This window comes from Schistocerca gregaria, chromosome 1 (genome assembly GCF_023897955.1).
Source record: "Schistocerca gregaria isolate iqSchGreg1 chromosome 1, iqSchGreg1.2, whole genome shotgun sequence".
NCBI classification, from domain to species: domain Eukaryota; kingdom Metazoa; phylum Arthropoda; class Insecta; order Orthoptera; family Acrididae; genus Schistocerca; species Schistocerca gregaria.
The window spans coordinates 843,542,762-843,563,531 of record NC_064920.1 but is presented as its reverse complement, the minus strand read 5'-3'; the positions used below and the strand labels follow the sequence as shown (position 1 = coordinate 843,563,531).

General features: G+C 41.7%; 1 protein-coding gene across 3 annotated transcripts in view; it reads right to left on the bottom strand.

Annotated features, from left to right (window-relative positions):
• LOC126272461 (uncharacterized) overlaps nt 1-20,770 on the bottom strand; it is a 531,522-nt gene that overhangs the window by 485,209 nt on the left and 25,543 nt on the right. For all 3 annotated transcript variants that reach the window (XM_049975341.1, XM_049975356.1, XM_049975349.1), the window contains exon 2: nt 15,766-15,900. In XM_049975341.1, coding sequence (XP_049831298.1) covers nt 15,766-15,900 — 135 coding nt within the window. The remainder of the gene's footprint in view (nt 1-15,765; nt 15,901-20,770) is intronic.

The window sequence follows — 20,770 nt, the reverse complement described above, 5'->3', positions numbered from 1 at the left end:
TCATCACTAGATACTTAGGTTCAGAATCTGTGAGATAGTGGATATAATAAGGAGATGGCAGTAGATATTGTTGATTCTGGTCAGAATGGACTAGCAGAAATAGACTTGTGTTGACAGAAAAGATAATGAAATTGTTTTTGATACACAGCACGTAACTACTGTTGATGTACAGGATCATGGAATTGAGCAGAAAGCTGTTAATGTAAATATTGATGTATGTAATGGTGATGAAACAGAGTGTGTGCAGTTAATGATTGCTGTTCTTGACAAAGCAGATGGCATTATAGATGAGCATCAGTTTGTAAGAGAAGGTAAAGCTAGTGTGCCGGCCACTGTGGCCAAGCAGTTCTAGATGCTTCAGTCTGAACTGTGCTGCTGCTATGGTCGCAGATTCGAATCCTGCCTTTTGCATGGATGTGTGTGATGTCCTTGTGTTAAGTCCCATAATGCTTAGAGCCATTTGAACCATTTTTTTGGTAAAGCTAGTGTATTAACAATGAGGTAAATAAGAAGTAATTAGTAAGAGTTGATGTAAGTAAAGTTGTGATGAAATGTGGCTTTGATAAGAAGAAAAAGGTTGCCAAAGCAAAGAAACCTGTGGCTGAATTACCAACAGTAACTACACTCAAGTTATTAGATGGTGACACTGAAGAGAGTAATTTGCAGAAAAGGGCTTACAATATAAATGTGCAAAAGATAATTATCAATGTAGACATAGTGTTCAAGGCATTTGTGTTTATTGGTGCTAAAATGTTTAGAATTTTTGTTGTATTTTTCAGTGAAATGTAAATGTTTTGAAAAATGCATGTGGAATTAAACACAATTTTGCAAAACTAGATCAGAGACCAGGGGATGAAAGTAACTGTGAACCCACTAGTAGGTAGGGAATTTACTGCTCTTTAGGGAATATAAATTAGTAAAATTAAACTTTTGCTACTTACGGGGACCCTCATTAAAATCAAGTGATAGCAGGATAATGAAACTTTGTGGAAACGTTTGTAAGGAAAAGCAGAAGAAAACTGACACAGATTCAAGGGAAGTCAAAACCTGGTTGACAAACAAAAGCTGAATGAAGCAAAAATGAGAGTAAGGAGATCAATGAGAGAAGTGTGTAATTATTTTGAAAGTAAAATTTTGTCAATCTCTGTTCATTCACTCAGTGACCATACTGTTACCAAAATGTAAGATAACATAGAGAAACCAAAAATACCAAACTTGGCCTTCCGAAATTGTTCCACAGGGAAGAATGTAATACAGTCCCTCATGGTCATTGTATGAACATCAGAATGGCAGATACTGAGATAAATGACTGGGAATAGAGAATCAAGTAGTGGAAAGGCACTGGGACCACATGAGATAGCTGTAAGAGTCTACAAGATTACTGCCCTTCTAGCAGCAGTTTATAATAGACTGCTGAGGCAATGTAGGGTACCTAGCAAGTGGTAAAAAACTACATGTCATTCCCATTTTCAAAAATGGTCATAGGACAGTTGCACATAATTATAGGCCTATATCGTTGATATCTATCTGCTGTAGAATTATGTAACATGTTTTTTTGCTCAAGAATTCTGATATTTTTGGGGAACAATAGTCTCCTGTGTAAAAATTAACATGGTTTCTGCAAACAGAGATCATCTGAAACTCTGATCCTCCATGAGATCTGTAGACAATGCACTCAGGTTGACGATGTGTTCCTTGATTTCAGGAAAACTTTTTACACTGTCCCACACCGCCATTCAGAGAAAAAAATACCAGTTTACCATGCATTAGATCACATTTGAGAATGGATTCAAGACTTCCTTGCAGATAGAACTCAACATGCTGCTCTCAATGGAACAAAATCAATAGATGCAAAGCTAATATTCGGAGTACCCCATGGAAGTGTGTATTGCCTTTTGGACTTACTGTATTTATACATGCACTGGATGAAGCATTAGGGAGAAATCTGTAGAAGGCTTTAATAATATATGTAGATGATATCCTGATAATATCAGCTTCTTGGGAAGAACATCGTCTAACATTGTGTACGACCCTGAAAAAATTTAAAGAGAAAGATATTACAGTGAAGCTATCTAAATCATATTTTACGCATCAAAAGCTTAAGTTTTTAGGGCACATCAAAGCTAATAAAGAATGTTCACACCCTAGAAACATGTTTTCAAACACTTCATTCACCTCTTGATCCCAAATCCACTGACCACTCTTGGTAGAGCACTTGCTCACGAAAGGCAAAGGTCCCGAGTTCAAGTCTTGGTCCGCCACACAGTTCTAATCTGCCAGGAAGTTTCATACCAGTGCACACTCTGCTGCACAGTGAAAATCTCATTCTGGAATGGCACAGCCTGCTTAGTGACACATAATGATACAGCAGGTTTTAGTGAAACTTAAACAGCGGTCGGCTATGAAATAAATGCAGGTGTTCAACATGTATTATGATAACACACATGTTTACACAATGAATCTCATCATTTGGTCTCTGAAGTCAGGAATCAGAAATATGATTCAACCAACTGATAGTCCTGACTTCATTGTACACATACACTTCTAACTATTATAATCAAACACAACAGTAAGGAGAAAATTCACCAGCTCAGAAGAAGCTGTATTGTCTACAAATATGAGCATAAAACACTTAAAGCAAATTAGTGGAAAAATCTTTTAAACTAATTCATAAAAATACAAAAGGACATAGATTTCTGTGGGATTTTGGGAAAACATAATACCAACATTGTGCTATATTCTTCACTTTTGCATTCTATAATATTATCGTTACCCATGCCCTCACCAACAGTTGAGACAGCAGTCACTTCTGGTCATAGTGACAGTGTTGGTCTCTGAGAATGCTCAGGGTTGTGGCTCCTCTGGTATAAAGCAACATATCTTTGGACTCTATCCTCTTTGATTTATCTTTGTCTATGTTCTCTTGGTGCGCTATGTTTGTACTGCCTTGTTGTATTGGTTTACTTATAGGCTAAATAAATGTATATTCAATGTCTAAAGTGTGTTATTACCGACCTACAACACATAATAGCCACAATGGTGACCCTGATATCATCATCGTGTGTTCACAAACTATTTTGTGCTTCTTTTCATCATTAATGGACTTCTTGTGCTGGCCCACATTGTCTTCAAAACAATGGATCTACCACTGTCTTCCTGTGCTACTTCCTCACACCCTATTAATTGTACTTGTGTATTTACAAGTGTACCTAATGTGTATTTGGTTAAAAGTGAACAATTACCTACGTCCAGCTTTGCCAGTGGCCACTTAACCTTAACTGGCTCAACATGGCCACTATCAAGTGCAACTATGCAGCAATGGCTGCTTCATGGACAGTGCATGCCGTTTAGTGACAATGTGAATTATAATTCAGTGAAGGACATTGTGGTTCACCCCTCAGCTACACATTCTCCTTCAGTTTGGCTTGATGTGCCGACAAAGATCGAGAACTGTAATTCGAACATTTCAATGCACGGGGTCACATATTCCCCCCCCCCCCCCCCCCTCCTGCACATTGTGCCGGTGACGCCAGTTGCCATGACAGCGCTGGTACCCACAATCATTGCTCCGTGGTCACACCATGATCGACTTCCACCCACTTTCACAACAGCACTGGCAGTTCTGCCCACGCTGGTAACTGGATCAGCCCCCCCCCCCCCCCCCCCCATGGCTGCACCTCGTTCACCTTCCACACAATGTAACAACACCACCAGCCATTACACATGTGCTGCGGTCGCCATCGAGCCTGCAGTTGGGACACATCGTGCCGTCGGTTGCAACTACTCACTCCACATCATGTGCTGCTTGTGGCCGCCCCACCTCCACCCCCCCAATGCAGACTTCGGGTGACACACTGTCCACCGCTACTGCACTTCCGGTTCCAAGGGTTTCCTCCCCGCTCACACAGATCTTCACCTACCAGTACAGCATCAACATGTGTTACCTGGCAGGTTTCCTAAGCTGCCTGCTTTGCAAAAGAACAACCCTAAGACTTGGTTCACATCGGTCGATCACCTACTGAATATTCACGGGATTTCGGATGATAACGCATGTTTCTTCTGCCTGGTGAGCCATCTCCATGCTCATCCAGACCTCATCAGTGATCTTCTCCTCTCACCGCCCACCTCACCCAAGTATTTAATGGCGAAAACATTCCTCATCCAACACCTTTCTCACTCACCAGCAGAGGCTATCCACCATATTATTTATGACGAGTACATCAATGTCTGCACACCTTCACAGCTTTGGCGGCACCTTTGTGCATTAATTGATGATCAAGCACTACGAGACTCCACACTTTGGACTTTTTGGACGGTCAAACAGCTGTCGGACCTACAACTTCACCTGATATTTCACATTGCCGACCGTCTCAAGGTTCACCTACGTATGGTCGACTGCGCCTACGCTATCATTCATCATCGACACCACCTGTCACAAACAAAATCCCTGTCGCCATCAGTTGGCACAGTTGCACCTTTGGTTGCGCACTCTGCCAGCAGAGGCTAGCACACTCGCCTCAGCTCCTCAGCGGACTATCAGGAGCTTCCAACTAGTGGCCTGCAGGAGGTACTGCCTGCGGCCTCCCAACAGCAGCCGACCCCACCCGAGCAGCAGCCTGAAAGTCTCAAGCAAAAACGCAGTCAGCTGCTTCCCCCTCCCACTCCGCACCACCTCACCTCCAAAATTACCCGGTATGCTGGTACCATGCCATTTACAGGAATACCACTTGCAACTGCCGTGTGCCTTGTACAAACCCAAACAATTCCGGTGGGCATGTTTAGGTGCCACGTCCCACCATGATCCTTCACGATGCATATTGTCTGACACCACACTACTTGCTCCAGCGGCAAGACACCTCCATGTCACGGACTTGTCATGGGACACTCACTTTCTTGTCATCACCGGCGCCAACGTCAGCATTATCCCAGCCAAACATGTGGGCAATATATTTTCTCCTGCTAACCTCACTTTGATTGCTGCAAACCACTCTCCTATAGCAACCCTTGGCTCCATCAAGATGTCACTCCACCCATCACCAGTCGCCATCTTCCCTTAGACTTTCCATGTCACTGACATGGATGAACCTGTGACTGGATTGGGCTTCCTACACCATTACAAACTTTCACTGGACCTACAGGTCGCCATGCTCTGCCACGCATCTGATTTTATCATTCCGGGCTTGAACAAGTTCAGCACAACTCTGCTCTCTATATCCTTGGCTATGCTTTCCACATGTGCATCTCTGCTTGAGTGTATTAGTGACCGACTCTCTGATTTATCAGACGTGCATATACAAATCAACAAGCTCCACACACATAATGAGGTGTTACAAACTCGCATTGTCGGCACCTCTGCTGAATTTTCACACACGCAGAGTACATTTCGCAGACTGTCTACAGAGTCACAACATACGGAACCGTCACTCGCATCTACTGCGCCTTCACACTACATCGTACCTGTGTCGAGTTTCCCTTGACCTGTTGCCATGCCCGCGTCGTCGCAAGCGAATCTACAAGATGCTCATGTTATCACTTCACAGGATTCCTCGCATCGCGTGGTTGCCGTGCCATGCCCTCCAGTGTTGTCTGTTACCAAGGCTTCAGGCACACAGTTCCGGCCTGGCAAGGTCAGTGAACTGTTGTCGCACCAGACTCCCTCTCGCCCACCCCTGCCTGCCTCAGTTCACAAGTACTGGCCATTAGCAACAGCACTTGTCATAGAATCTGCGCCAGAGATGTCCCACCTGTATGTTATAAAGCTAGGCATCTTAATGCTTCCAAACCACTGTGAGTGAAAGAAATCTCTCAGGATTTATTGGCTTCTGGCGTGCCCCGAGCATAGGACAGCAACTGGTCTTTACCTATCCGCCTTGTTCATAAGAAGGATGGCTCCTTACACATGTGCAGGGACTACAGGTCCCTTAATGCTCAGACAATTATCAATAACTATCCCATTCCTCATATCCAAGCTTTCACACAATTACTTCATGACTCGAAGTTCTTCTCTATCTTAGATTGTTTGCAGGCGTGTCATGAAATTCCTGTACACCCACTGGATATTCCTCCAGCCTATTTGAATACTATTACGTGCTTTATGGTTTGAAAAATGCTATGCAGACATAGCAAATGTTCATTGATTCAATTTTGTTACTTCTGCCTTTCGTTTTTGCTTTTTTGGATGACATTCTGATTTTTTCCTCCTCTGCCGGGGAGCACCAGTTTCACCCTGATGCAGTTCATTCAGCTCTTGCAGCCAATGGTGTGGTGATCAACCACAATAAATCTCAACTCTGTTCTACATCAGTTACATTCCTAGGCCATACTGTCTCAGCTGATGGCCTTCAGCCAATAGATTCTCATGTCAAAACCGTTCTCGCACTGCATCTTCCTGAAGATTATGCTCAACTCCGCCGTTTTCTGGGTATGGTAAACTTTTATCAACGCCACATCCCTCAGGCTACTTTGATCCAATTGCCCCTTATTGACACCCTCTCCGGTAAAAACACCATGAGGAAACAAAACTTGGACTGGACCAAACCCATGCCAATGCATTTGATAATCTTAAAACTACAATCATGAAAGCCATCACTCTTGACCATCCTGATCCTGAGGCCTGTGTTTCTATTACAACTGATGCAAGTGAATCAACTGTGTATACTGTTTTACAGCAGGGCACCGCTGACTCCACCCAGCCGCTCTGCTTATTTTCAAAAAAAGTAAGCAGGAATCAGTGTAAGTGGTAGGCTTTCGACCGTAAGCTTTTTGAAGTTTGTGAGGCAATCAAACACTTCCGGAGCAACCTCAAGGGGTGCCCTTTCACTATCTACTTCGGTCACAAGCCTCTCATGGACACAATATGCAACCTGGTGAAGGACCTTCTGACACAACTTTTCCAGCATATGGACTATATTTGCCAACATTCCTCACATGCTTGCTACATCTGCAGTGCAGAAAATGTAGCAGCTGACCATATATCTTGTATCTTGGTGCTTACTGCACCCTTCAACTTAAATGACCTCGCCCGACTCCAGACCAAAGACATCGATATATAGTGATTAGTTTCAGACAACAAGTCTTTGCTTGCTATCCAGCCTCTTGCCCTGCACAGTTTGATGACCCCGGTCTTTTGTGACATATCTACAGGCTCCCCCCCACCCTTGGTACCATCCACTCTTCGGCGTGGGATGTTCAAAGATTTACACAACTTGGCCCACCCCAGAATATGGGGTCACTGAACACCTTGTCTGGACCAGCATGCAACATTATTGTCGCACTTGGACCCATGCATGTGTCCCATGCCAAAATAGTAAAGTCAGCAGACACACACAGCCTCCATTAGGTAAGTGAAACATCCCAAATGGTCAACTTCGGCCTGTCCACATTGACATCGTAAGTCCGTCCCCCCCTTCTGAGAGGTACAAATACATATTATCTAATATCGACACCATAACCCATTGGGTCGAGGCAGTCCCTCTTGTTGACAAAACAGCAGAGTCCATAGCGTGTGAGTCGTGAGGTTTGGCTGCCCTCTTTCAGTCACTACTGACCAGGGGTGACAATTTGAATCCATGCTTTCTGCTCGACTGTACAAGCTGTGCAGTGTCGCAAAATTCCACACTATCGCCTACCACCCACAGGCAAATGGCCTGGTTGAACAATGGCACCGATCTCTAAAAGCCACACTCATGTGCCATGGTGGGTTGTAGTCCAAAGTCCTCCCTATGCTCTTACCCCACACATAAGGAGGACCTGAATGCATCACTGGTGGAGATCCTATACCGAGAACCCCTCCTCCTGCCAGCAGCATTCATGGAGGACGCACTGCCAGCTGATTCCATTGACATTCCAGTCCTTTTGAAAAGGGTGCGTGTGCACGTCACTCACCTATGCCCCACCCTGCCACACCCTCATGCCACACCACTGGTGTTCATCCACAAGGACCTGGCATCATGTGAATTCATGATGCTCCATGATGACTCTGTGTGTGCAGCACTGCAACCGCCATTTTGAGCCTGCACCACATCTTACAGTGCGGAGTGAATACTTTCATAATACATCTCAATGGATGACCTCAAACAGTTCCCATTAATTGCTTAAAACTGGCATGGTCCCTCCCCAAACTGCATTCCGATCTGTATGTCTTCACCACCACCCCTGCTGATGCTACCATTGTGACCTCGAGCGATGTTCCATCACCTACGCAGCAGCCCGATGCACATGACTCTGTCAGCGCAGTTTACGGTGCGCCCACTTCTCGTGCTGGACGCAGATTTTATGCTCAAGTGAGAAAGCTTTCCTCGCCCATGCTCCATACTGCCACAGTGGGGACGGGGGGGTGGGGGGGGGGGGGTGGAGGGGGCCAGGGCTCTGTGGAGCCTCTGGCATAAAGTATCATATTTTGGACTCGATCATCTTTGATTTATCTTTGTCTATGTTCTCTCGGCAAACTACATTTGTACTGTCATGTTGTATTCACTTACTCATGTGCTAAATAAAAGTATATTCGACATCTAAAGTGTGTTATCACCACCCTACAATGCACAATAATCACAGGGTGTCAGCATTTCCGGTCAGTGGCCAATGGCTGGGAATGTTGGATGTTGACAACAATGCCCTGCTAGACTGCACATGGCTTTAAGAAGTGCAGAGATATAGAGAGAGAGCCGCTGAGGAGTATCTGAGCATGAAGAGTTAGAGGTAGCTCTGTGTTCAGAGAAAAGTTAATATTGTGAAAGAAATGGTCTATAAATAACTGTGAAGAAGTATTTAAGTACATTGTGGAAGAATTACTGCAGAATTATTTGTGAAGAATTATAACTTTGTCACCACTTACAGACTACAAGTGATTTACAGAATACAAGTGATACATTCATCAGCCACTGTAGCACATGGCAAATTTGTGTTTTATAGTTGACAGCTACTTATGGTTATAACACTGTCCCAACACACTGAAATAAACAGCACCCCAGTATGAAATACTGGATGGCTATTTCACCTTATAGACACAAACATTGTTAATAATTATAACAGTAGTCACTCTCAAATTCTATGGCATTTTTTCATATTGATGAAACTTCCAAGATTGGATATTACATGTACAAAGGGCGTTCAAAAAGTTTTGCACAGTCGTCTCTAATTTTTTTAGTTTTTCCAGGAGGAAAATGAAATTTTTTGAGAACATACTTGGAATATTTAGCTATACATTGAGATTACTGAATGTAGCCTCCATCAGATGCGACACATCTGGCCCAATGTTCTTTCCAAGATGTAAATGCACTTTGGTAAAATTCTCAGGATTGATTTTTACACCATCACTTGGCACAGGAAATAGGGTATTTCTCACTATCAAATGTTTTACTGTGCAGGTGGGCCTTCAGACAACCAAAGAGGTAAAAATCAGATGGAGCCAAGTCTGGACTGTAAGGAGGATGAGGAACAATTTTCCAACCCATTTTTCTGATTTTCTCCTGCATCATAAATGTTGTATGGTGTTTGGCATTGTCATGGTGTAGTCTGATGAGCTGACCCTGAAGCTGTGGTCTATGGATCTTGATGGCACATTGCAACTTGTCCAAAGACAAACAGTAATGGTCCCAGTTAATAGTGGAGCCAGGATCCAAAAAGTCAATGAAAATGACACCACACTGATCACAGAAGAAGGAGGCCATTACCTTTTGGCCTGCTGTTCGTAAAAGTCTTGGTTTCTTCTTCCGAGGGGAACCCAAATCACACCATTCCTTGGATTGGGTTTTGCCCTCAGGGTCGCACAAAAACAACCATGTTTCATCCTGGGTAATGACACCATCAAAATACTGTTTCCATTCTTCAGTAAATGTCTTCCTGAGACCCTTGCACACATTCTTCCTCGTCCTTTTTATTTCTCTTGTCAGTAATCTAGACACCCAATGTGCACACATTTTTCTGTACTGTAGTGACTGTACCAATGACACCACACTACCCAATGACAAATGAGTCATTTCAGCAAGCTGTCATGTCATCACACATCTGCCATTTTGGATTATTTGATCAATGGTCTCCTTATTCACATCATTCACTGCTGTCGATGGTCTAGTGCATTGTGGAGTGTACAGTAGACAGAAATTACCTTCTTTAAACCTGTGCAACCACTTCTGGATACTGCTGCAATCCACTGTGTCCTCCCCATAAACAGGGAGCAACTTCTTGTGAATCGATGTGGCAGAGTCATTGCCAGTCTTGTGGAGGAACTCCATCACTGACCATTGCCAAAACCTGACGTCTAATTCACAGTCCATTGTGTCTCATCTGTAAATAAAAGAATATACTTTTATGTACCAACTTATAGCTAAATTTTCCAAGTATGTTCACAAAAATTTCGTTCTCCACCTGCAAAAAATAAAAAATAAAATTAGACGACTGTGCAAAACTTTTTGAATACCCTTTGTATATGAGAACAGATTACTCTTCAAACATAGACACTGAGTGGTGAAAAGATACATAAAAGTATGATAAATTTTATTGTTGTAGATGTCTGAAAGCTAAGCAGTTTATGACCAGTGGAAAACTGCTCCAATCAGAGCACAAAAAAGGTGAACATGCTAGTGTTTAAATATCTCTGACTGAAAGGAGGAGTACCAGCTGTATCATTATACATTCCTCAGCACCTTTAAAAATTTTCCAAAAATTTTCAAACAATGGACACTCCAGGTATGAATAACAACAATGTAGGAAAAGACAGACTGCTACTTACTCTAAAGATGATAGGTTAAGTTTGAGACATGCACAATTAAAAGACACTTAGACATAAGCTTTTGGTGACAGCCTTCATCAGGAAAAGAAAGAGAAACACATCTCATTCATTCACAACAGCAAGTGCACTTCATATACACATGACTCCCCTATATGCCAGAGTTGGTGGTCATGTGTGTGTGTGAGATGCACTTGCTTGTGCAAATGAATGGTATGAGTTTCTCTTTCTTCTTCTGATAAAGGCCAAGGCAGGGAAAGTTTATTTGTTAAGTGCCTTTTAATTGTGCCTATCTGCAACTTAATGTGTCATCTTTACAGTAAGTAGCAATTAAAAAGTTTGGCCTGGGAACATATTACACTCTTTTTAATACTTTAGAGACTGGCTACTTAGGAGAATATTGGACCTAGGAAACTGAATATTTATGCTGTTATTTGAAGTGTTACTGGCACATATGTAATTGACCTACCTTCAAGAGTAATACATACTGAAAAATGGCCAAGCTACAAATTTATTTTTCATATTTACTTTAGCTCTTTGATAGATTACAGATTTTAAAATAATGATGACAGAATGTATAATTATCTTCCCAAGAAAAAAGTACAGTGTGCATTATTGGGCAATTTCTTCCTCTTGAGCTTCCAAACTTTCTTGCTCACTCAACAAACATGACATTTTTGCAACAGAATTGCAGCAAACTGCCAAATCTAATGAGCACACACATAAAGTTATGTCAATGTGATCATATTAGCTCAGTCATTCACAACAGCAGCTGTTATATTCACTATTATTTCTTTTTAAATAATTCTAGAAATTGTCAGCAGAAGGTAGTACCAGTTAAGGAGCAGGTGAAAAGACATCCATACATTGTTCTCATATGAAATGAGCCCAGTTCTTGAACAATAGGTGGCTCATGCCTTGAGAAAATTGTGGCCCGATCTATAATTGGGTGTGGTCTTTTTAACACAAAGTTGTGGCCTGAGTTATGCTCAGGCTTGGTCTCCAAAGTGTTAACATGCAACTCTTCTCTCATTCCCACAAGCTCCCCTAACTGTAACTTGCTCACACTCACTAGACCATATCAGTGTAAGTCACTCTCAGCTATCCATTTTTACTTGCCCATCCCCAGTCACTCATTCTGCCCAATTCAAACAATGGAAACTTCAGATAGTAACATCAACAATGTAGGAAAGGATAGATTGTTACTTACAGTGAAGAAGACACATCAAGTTGCACACAGGCATGATTAAAAGACACTCACATATATCTTTCGGTCACAGTCATTGTGAGTAAAGAGAGATACTTCACACACACACACACACACACACACACACACACACACACACACACACACACAAGCAAGCACACCTCATACCACTTGACTGCCAACTGCAGCATCTCAGGACAGAATGCAACATAATGTAGGATGCAAGCAGCAATCTGGAGGGGTTGGGGAAGGGAAATGGGAAAGGGAAGGGAAATGGAAGGGGATGGGGAAGGGGAGTGGATAGTAGTGTACATGTGGGGAGAGAGATGAATGCTGTCTGTTGGAGTGTGCAGGGACTAGACTGCCAACAAGGACAGCATCAGGAGGTTGTGGGGTGGGGAGGAGGGGAAAAAAGGAAAAAAATAGGAGAGGAGTGGGGAAAGATGGGAGTATGTGTTGTCAGTATGTGTGGGAACAGTATGTTACTGCAGGTTGAGGCCACAATAACTATGAGAGTGGAGAATGTGTTGTAAAGATAAATCCAATCTGAGGAATTCAGAAAAGCTAGTAGTGGATGGAAGGATCCAAATGGCTTGGGTAGTGAAGCAGCCCCTGAAATCAAGTGTGTTGTGTTCAGCTGCATGTTGTGCCACAGGACGGTTTACTTCGCTCTTGGCCACAGTTTGGAAGTGGCCGTTCATCCTGGTGGACAGCTGATTGGTAGTTATACCAATATAAAAAGCTGTGCAATGATTGCAAAAGAACTGGTAAATGACATTGCTGCTTTCACAGGTGGCCCAGCCACTGATGGCGTAAACCTGTGACAGGATTGGAATAGGACGTGGGTGGATTGGGCATGTTTTACACCTGGGTCTACCAATTGGATATGATACTTGTGGCAAGGAGCTGGGATTGGGAGTAGCATAGGGATAGACTAGGATGTAGTAGAGTTTGGATGGGCAATGGAACACGACTTTAGGAAGGATGGGAAATGTCTCGGACAAGATGCCCTCATTTCAGGGCACAATGGTAGGTAATCAAAGCCCTGATGAAAGATGTGGTTCAGATGTTCCAGTCTGGGATGGTAGTGGGTGATGGAGGGGACACTTCTACCCCCCACCACCAGCTTTGCTGAACTGCGCAGATGGGAGTTATCTTTACAACACATTCTCCGCTCCATTAATTATCCCAGCCTCAATCTACAGTAACATAATGTCCCACATGCTCCACCCAACAGTTCCTACCCCCATCCCCACCCTCCCACCCCCCATCCTATCATCTCCTCCCCATTCTTATCTCCCAACCTGTTTCTCTGCAGCCCTCTGCCAATGTATCTGCCCATCCTTCCCCGCTTCTCTGTTATTTTGTTCCTTTTTTCCCCACCTCCCTGCCCTTCTACCTCCTGACACTGCACCTATTGGCAGTCTAGTCCTTGCAAACTCCACCAGATAGTGTTCATCTCTGTCCCAACCCATACACTACTATCCCTTCCCTATCCCCAACCCCTCCAGATTGCTGCTTGCATCCCATGTGATGTTGCATTCCGGCCCAAGATGCTTGCACTGGCAGCGTGTGAGGTGTGGTTACTTGTGTGTGTGTGTGTGTGTGTGTGTGTGTGTGTGTGTGTGTGTGTGTGTGTGTGTGTGTGTGTGTGTGTGTGTTGTGTGTCTTTAATGATGAAGGCTGTGGCTGAAAGTTATGTGTGAGTGTCTTTTAATTGTGTCTATCTGCAGCTCCTTTGTTCTGTCCTACTACTACTACTGTCTCCTCTCACTGTTGCTATTTCCCTCTTGCTCTGTCTCACTGCTACCATCTTATTCATTCTTTCCCACTGTTTTTGTCTCTTCTCACTGTCACTCTCTCTCACTTCCTCACTGTCCCTGTAATAGATACTGTCTATCATTATCACTGGCTCTCACCAGTTTCACTTTCTCAGCCTATTTTGTTTTCTCCCATTTGCACTGCCACCTTCACTCTTTTCCTAGCACTGTTCTGACCCTGCTACTGCACCCCCTCTCTTTCTCTCACACTACCATTGTCTCCTTCCCTTTTTCTACACCACGACCACTGTCTACTATCTCCCAGTATTTATTACTTTTCTATCCCTTTCCCACTGCTACTATCTCCTTTGCTCTGAGCACAAAAAAGAATAAACATATTTGGATGCCAAAATTATTGGCAAAATTTTTAAAGGCACTGAGGAAGGGAGAATGAGGCAGCTGGTACCTCACTTCTCAGTCAGTGTGTTTTAAATAGTAGCATATTCACCTTTTTTGTGCTTTGATAGGAGAATTTTCCCCCAACTTCCCTTCTTTTATCTGACAGAGCAGGGCATCTCACTCACATGTAAAGAGCTTTAAGGGTCAGTGAAATTTTTAGTTTTCTTGTGTGAAACTGAAATAAGGCGAAACTAATTTTACACCTCAGACTGCACTTTACATGGAACAAAAATTTTACAAGTCTTCAGTACTATAACAAGGAGTTCCCAAAACACATCAGATGGTAATGCAGACACTTTACAACAACTTTCTCCTTGGTATGTCACTTAATAAACTATGTTTTCACCTCATAAAGATTTTATGTGCATATTTTACATGTACCAATGGGGTAACATTGAGCCTGCATCTCAGAAATGGATAAAAACATCAAGAAAATTTTCAAGTTTGTTCAAGATCAGGATCTTAGAAACATATTGTAAAATTTTTAGTTGTGCTTAGGCATCTTGGAGTAGCGGTTTGGTTTTGGTTTGAAAAAATGGTAAAAATGAGGTTTCCTAAGGAATCAACTAATGGTGCGTCCATAAGCCCCTGAAAGCCCGCCACAGACCATATCCAGTGTAATCAGAACCACTGAAGTGCATAATATTCATACTTTGACCCCGTACTGTAGTATAGTGACACAATGACGATCCTTTTGTTGAGAATACAAATAGTCCCTAACCCAAGGGCTATGCAAAACACAAGACTCTACCTTTCTGTTACCAACAAAATCCAATGTATAAGCCCCAGAAGACTCCCTTTTTATCCACAGCATTTTGGAACATATTGCATTGCATACCAATAATTTCTGCTTACTTCTCAGCTGTCTAGTATCTCTTATTAAGTGAGTAACACTCTGTCTTTAAATACACATTATATTTCATAATAAATTTTCCATTGATTTATGTTACCTTGTTGTTTTCCTTCCATCCTGTGAGCTAATGCTGTTTCTTCTTTGGCACTGTGTGTAATTCATCTTTTGTGTTTCAGAAATTCTCTTTATCTATGTTTTTTTTCCTTCTTTTACTTCCTCTCACAGTCTCAAAACACATAATTTACACTTGCTGACTATGCATCTGAAGAAGAACATTGTCCAAAAACTGAACAATTATCAACTTTTATATCCATTGTTTGTCTCTGTTAGCTGATGAGCAATGATTTATACTCAAATATTATTTTCAGTTACACTATCAAGCCTGTTGTTTTAGTCTAGTGCAATCTTACACACAAACATGGAACGATATACATCTAGTTAAATGTAAGAAGAAACTGAAGCTGCATTGACCAAAGTGTGCTATCAGTATCTTATTCTCTATGTACACTTTAATAGACAGAACAATATGGATGTATGGCTTTAGATCTCATTTTAAGTTAAGTGGATTTCACCACAGAGAATACTCCAACATTTCTTTGCGCTCAATGTAAGAGTTTATTTCTTATTTACGTAAATGTAATAAGGGCTGTTTCATTTTTTTTTCATGACATAAAGTTTTATGATTCTATTACAGTGTGCAAGGTGATATTTAATTGCCCATGATTAAAGTTTCAAAGAAAGTGGTATAAAGGCTGTATACCTTTAACAGCTTCTTTTTCGCCTCTGGAGCCACTTGAACCTTGAATACTGTATGCAACATCTCACAAAATGGTGTGGGTTGCCAAACTTTGACTACTTTCAATAATTCTTCAGACTCAGGTTCAAACTGGTAGCTCTGAAAAAAAAAATAACAATGTAGTAACATATTACGTGGCTAAGAATGTGACTTGTAATCTTTATAAAGAATTAAAAAGTTTTATTGAGATTAAGGATTACTGCTAATGTGATTCCATGAGCTGCATACTGGAGTTAGAAGCCAAGCAAACTTGCATACTAACCATAACAAGAATCAAAGAATTTGTAATATTTTTATTGTTTGTTGAACGTTTGGCTATATTTCAATAAATCATTATAAAACGAATGCATTTTTGACAATTAATATAACAATGTACAAATGTTATTCAGAATTATGTTAAAATTTCATTTGCCTACAGTAATGATAATTTCATTCACCAATTCTAGTTAATGTACACAAAATACACTATCCCATCTTGTATTAAAACCAGTAATTAACATGTGCTTACTTCGTGAATCATATATTATTTTATAAGGTTTGAACAAAAGTTCTGTTTCATCCTCTGCCAACAACATCATTGAATGTAATATGGAATGGCATGGAGCCAGCCACACTGTCCTGTTGGCTGTTGTGAGCTTTCTTGACACTGAAACTGTTACTTCTGAATGAAGGAGCTCCTCAATGGGCCTCATAAAGCTGAGTGCACCCAGTACCAGCCCTCTCAACAGGAGTTGAAACAAGGTCCTCTGCATAGCAGCCAGACATGTTGACCACTCAGCTATAGCTGTGGATAATTTATTCTTATATGCATCTATAAATGTCGGTCTACATGTAGAAAGCATCAAGATAACATCCCAAGGTCCATGGTTGGAAATTTTTACGTAAACATCAGAGGGTCAAAGTCAGTGTCCGATAGTCATTCTGCAAACATCTCTGTGTCAAAGTCAACAGCTAGTAGCTGCTATATATATTGATCAGAGGCAGTATAAATATCTTTGTGGAAGTTCTTTGAGTTGGTCTTTGTTTAGCAATCAACTTACAAACATCTATATGTAAATGTCTAATTATATGTCCTCAAGAAAGTGAATAACTGTGATTCAGCTATTTAATTACTAGCATATAATTACCAATTGATGAAAATTGAACAGTTTTATGCAAGTGACAATGCAAAATAAAGTGACTTTATGTCCTTTATCACTCATAAGTGGAGAGTGACACTGTACCATAATTGTGATGCCATCATCAAAATACTATGGGTTGTAGTGCAGCTACTAATCTATGATTAATATCCTGTATGACATCTTATAGACAAACTAGCCATTGTAAGATTATGAGGGTCAAGAAATGTGCAAATGTGTTGAGCTAAATAAAACACTGTTGTATTCATTACTTAAAAACTTGTCATAAAAGCAGATCACAGCAAGCAACTAGGCACCAAGAGAGGACATTGAGACAAATGAGGCAAATCCAGTTTAATCATGTAATATAATTAAACTGTATCACAACTTTTAGTAAGCAGACTTATCAGAGACTACAGGAAGTAAATCTTGATCTGTTGCATTATATATATCCCCACGAGTGGGGATAACTGCATATTGCTGTAATCTCCTGGTGAAGTTCTCCAGCATACATGGCTTATGTCGATATATGTTATTCTTCACAGTTCCCCATAAGTAAAAGTCAATATGTGTTACACCTGGCGACTTTGGAGGAAACTCAAGGGGCCCTCAACGTCCAATATAATGCCCCAGAAAATTGTCATCCAGAAAAACTCATACAGCTATGTGTAGTGCGGTGGTGCCCCATACTGTTGGTAGAAGACCTCTTCATCAGCTCAATAAAGCATATGTATACCTGGCAAAATTGATATGCATAACATTTACAGGTACACTTCTTCAGTGACAGTAGCATCAAAGAAAATGGATCCTACTAAGCCCCTACATAATAGTCCACACCATACATGAACCCTGGTGGATTGACCCATTTATCTACATAAACATGCGGATTTTCTGGTGCCCAGTAACAATGTAATACCAATTCACGGTTCCATTAAGTTTAAATTGTGCCTCATTGCTCCACACTACCTTTGTAACAAAATGTTCATCATCAGTTGCCATTTGCAGATACCATTCACAAAATTGCATTAACAGTCAGCATCATCATCAGTAATCGTGTGCAGTAATTGTGGAATGTGAACTTTCCACTTTGCAGCTTTCAGAATTCTTCGTACACTTGTACTGCTAACCCCCACTTCACGTGCACATTGCGTAGCAGGCTTCTGTGGAGAATTAACAAACATTTCCAACAAAAGAGCCAATGAAGCAGGAGTTGTAGCTGTATTCTGTCTTCCTGATCTACATTTGTGAATATCACAAATCATTCCACTCAGTTCAAAGTTGTGAATTATGCATTTAATTGTTAGGTGGGTTGGTGGTTCTGTTTCAAACTCCGCCTCCACTGATGTTGCACTTCGATGACATTATCAAACTTGAAAAACCACTTCACAATACATTTTTGTTGATCAAATGTCAAGCGTGCTCCAGCCATCTTGCTTTCTCAATACCAGAATGAAAGTACTAACATCTGTTGAGCCGATGACCATACTACAATACACTCATAGCTCAAATCGACCGACAATATAGATATCTCAGTGAATCAAACTCAGGGTGTAAAAGATACACTATGCATGAAGAAACCAGAGTCTGCTTAAAATTACTCATTCAACTCATCTTACAATGTTATTCAAATGTGTGCGACCTGTACCACAAAGGACTAGAGGAGATATTGCATGCATACAAAGTACATCAAAAATGGTCAGAGCTTTGTTTGATCCATGAGAAAGTGTCACACAGATGCTGAAGAAATTAAACTGGTAGATATTTGAAGACAGACACAATCTATGTCAAGAAACTTCCTGGCAGATTAAAACTGTGTGCCCGACTGAGACTCGAACTCAGGACCTTTGCCTTTCGCGGGCAAGTGCTCTACCAACTGAGCTACCGAAGCATGACTCACACCCGGTACTCACAGCTTTACTTCTGCCAGTATCCGTCTCCTACCTTCCAAACTTTACAGAAGCTCTCCTGCAAACCTTGCAGAACTAGCACTCCTGAAAGAAAGGTTCGCAGGAGAGCTTCTGTAAAGTTTGGAAGGTAGGAGACGGATACTGGCAGAAGTAAAGCTGTGAGTACCGGGCGTGAGTCGTGCTTCGGTAGCTCAGTTGGTAGAGCACTTGAACGCGAAAGGCAAAGGTCCCGAGTTTGAGTCTCGGTCGGGCACACAGTTTTAATCTGCCAGGAAGTTTCATATCAGCGCACACTCCGCTGCAGAGTGAAAATCTCATTCTGGTATGTCAAGAAAGCTTACTTACAGAGTCATGAACCAGCTTTAAATGATGACTCTACAAATATACAACTCACTGCCTAGATTAATTGCAGCAAGCACATGGGTATTTAACACTACAACACCCAGCTTTGAACTATCCCCTAGAACTCCCAATGGATCAACTGACTGCTAAAGTTTTTATTGCATTTCAAGATTTTTTTCTACGAAATGTAACAATACCTCATATTTAATGTTTTTGATAATGCTTTCTTTATTTTTAATGTATAATTATTATATGAGCACATTTTATTTGAACCTGTTGAATATTATTTTTATGTTACACCACACAAAAATAAGTGATAATTTTTATTATAATTATATTTTTAACCTTTAACAAATAAGTAGTGGTTTACTAGACACATCTGTATGGAGGACTCTGTAAAGTCAAAGAATCTCTGTTGCACTTTTTACATATCCTTTTAGTGTTTTTCTTGTTAAACAATTATCTCTAGTTTTGTTTTTCCTTCACAATCGAACTTCACAAATTCTTTATTTAGTGCCATTACTTGTTCCTCCTCTGTCAGCAGCCAACCTGAATGGACAAACGGCCCCCGTTCCCCTTCACTCGGCACTACGCGCACACCCACCCCTCTACACAAGCGCACGCCTCACTGCCGTAAGAGATGTGACTTTCGTGCTACCTTTCCCCATTCATGCTAAGAGTTATGCCTTGTCACACCCTACTCATCCGAAGACTCGGCACCAGGGCGTTAACCAATCTCATGTGCAGTTCTCAGTTTCTTCCGTCATTGATGGAATGACATACAAGATAGTTAGCACTGCCGGCCCTCCTATTAGGCATAAGGCCCAACACCTCAACCCTATCAAGTTGGGCACGGCCCGGCAGCAGATTAATGAACTTTTGATGGCAGGTCTTCTGCAACCTTCAGACAGCAACTGGTCTTCACTAGTCCACCTCGTCCCCAAACATGATGGATCTTTTCAAATGTGCGGCAATTACAGATGCTTAAATGTTCGTATCATTATGGACAATTACCCAGTGTCAAACATCAATGACTTCACTCATATGTTATCGGGCGCCACAATTTTTAGTATTATTGACTGTAAACACGCCTACCACCAGATTCTCATGGCGCTGGAAGACATTCCTAAGACAGCTATTATCACACCTAAAGAATGCGGCGCAAATGTGGCCACATTTCATTGACTCTATCTTGTGACAGTTCGAGTTTTGCTTTGCTTATCTGGACGACGATCTGATCGGGCCACTTCCTCCTTCCAAGGGCCATAGATTTATCTTATCAACTATTGACCATTTGTCTCGCTGGGTCAAGGCTGTCCTTTTCCCTAACATTACTGCCGAGACAGTAGCCAAGGCTTTCATTGGCTCTTGGATCACTTGTTTCGGGTGCCCGACCACTATCACCACCGATCAGGGTCGACAGTTCGAATCCTCCTTTCATCATCCTCTGCGATATCTGCGGTATTAAAAAAATACACACTGCCACTTATCACCCACAAAGCAATGGGTTGGTGGAGAGATGGCACCACACCCTCAAGACGGCCCTTCAATGCCATGACTGCCTCTGGTCAGAAGCTCTCCTGTAGGTGTTACTTGGTCTAC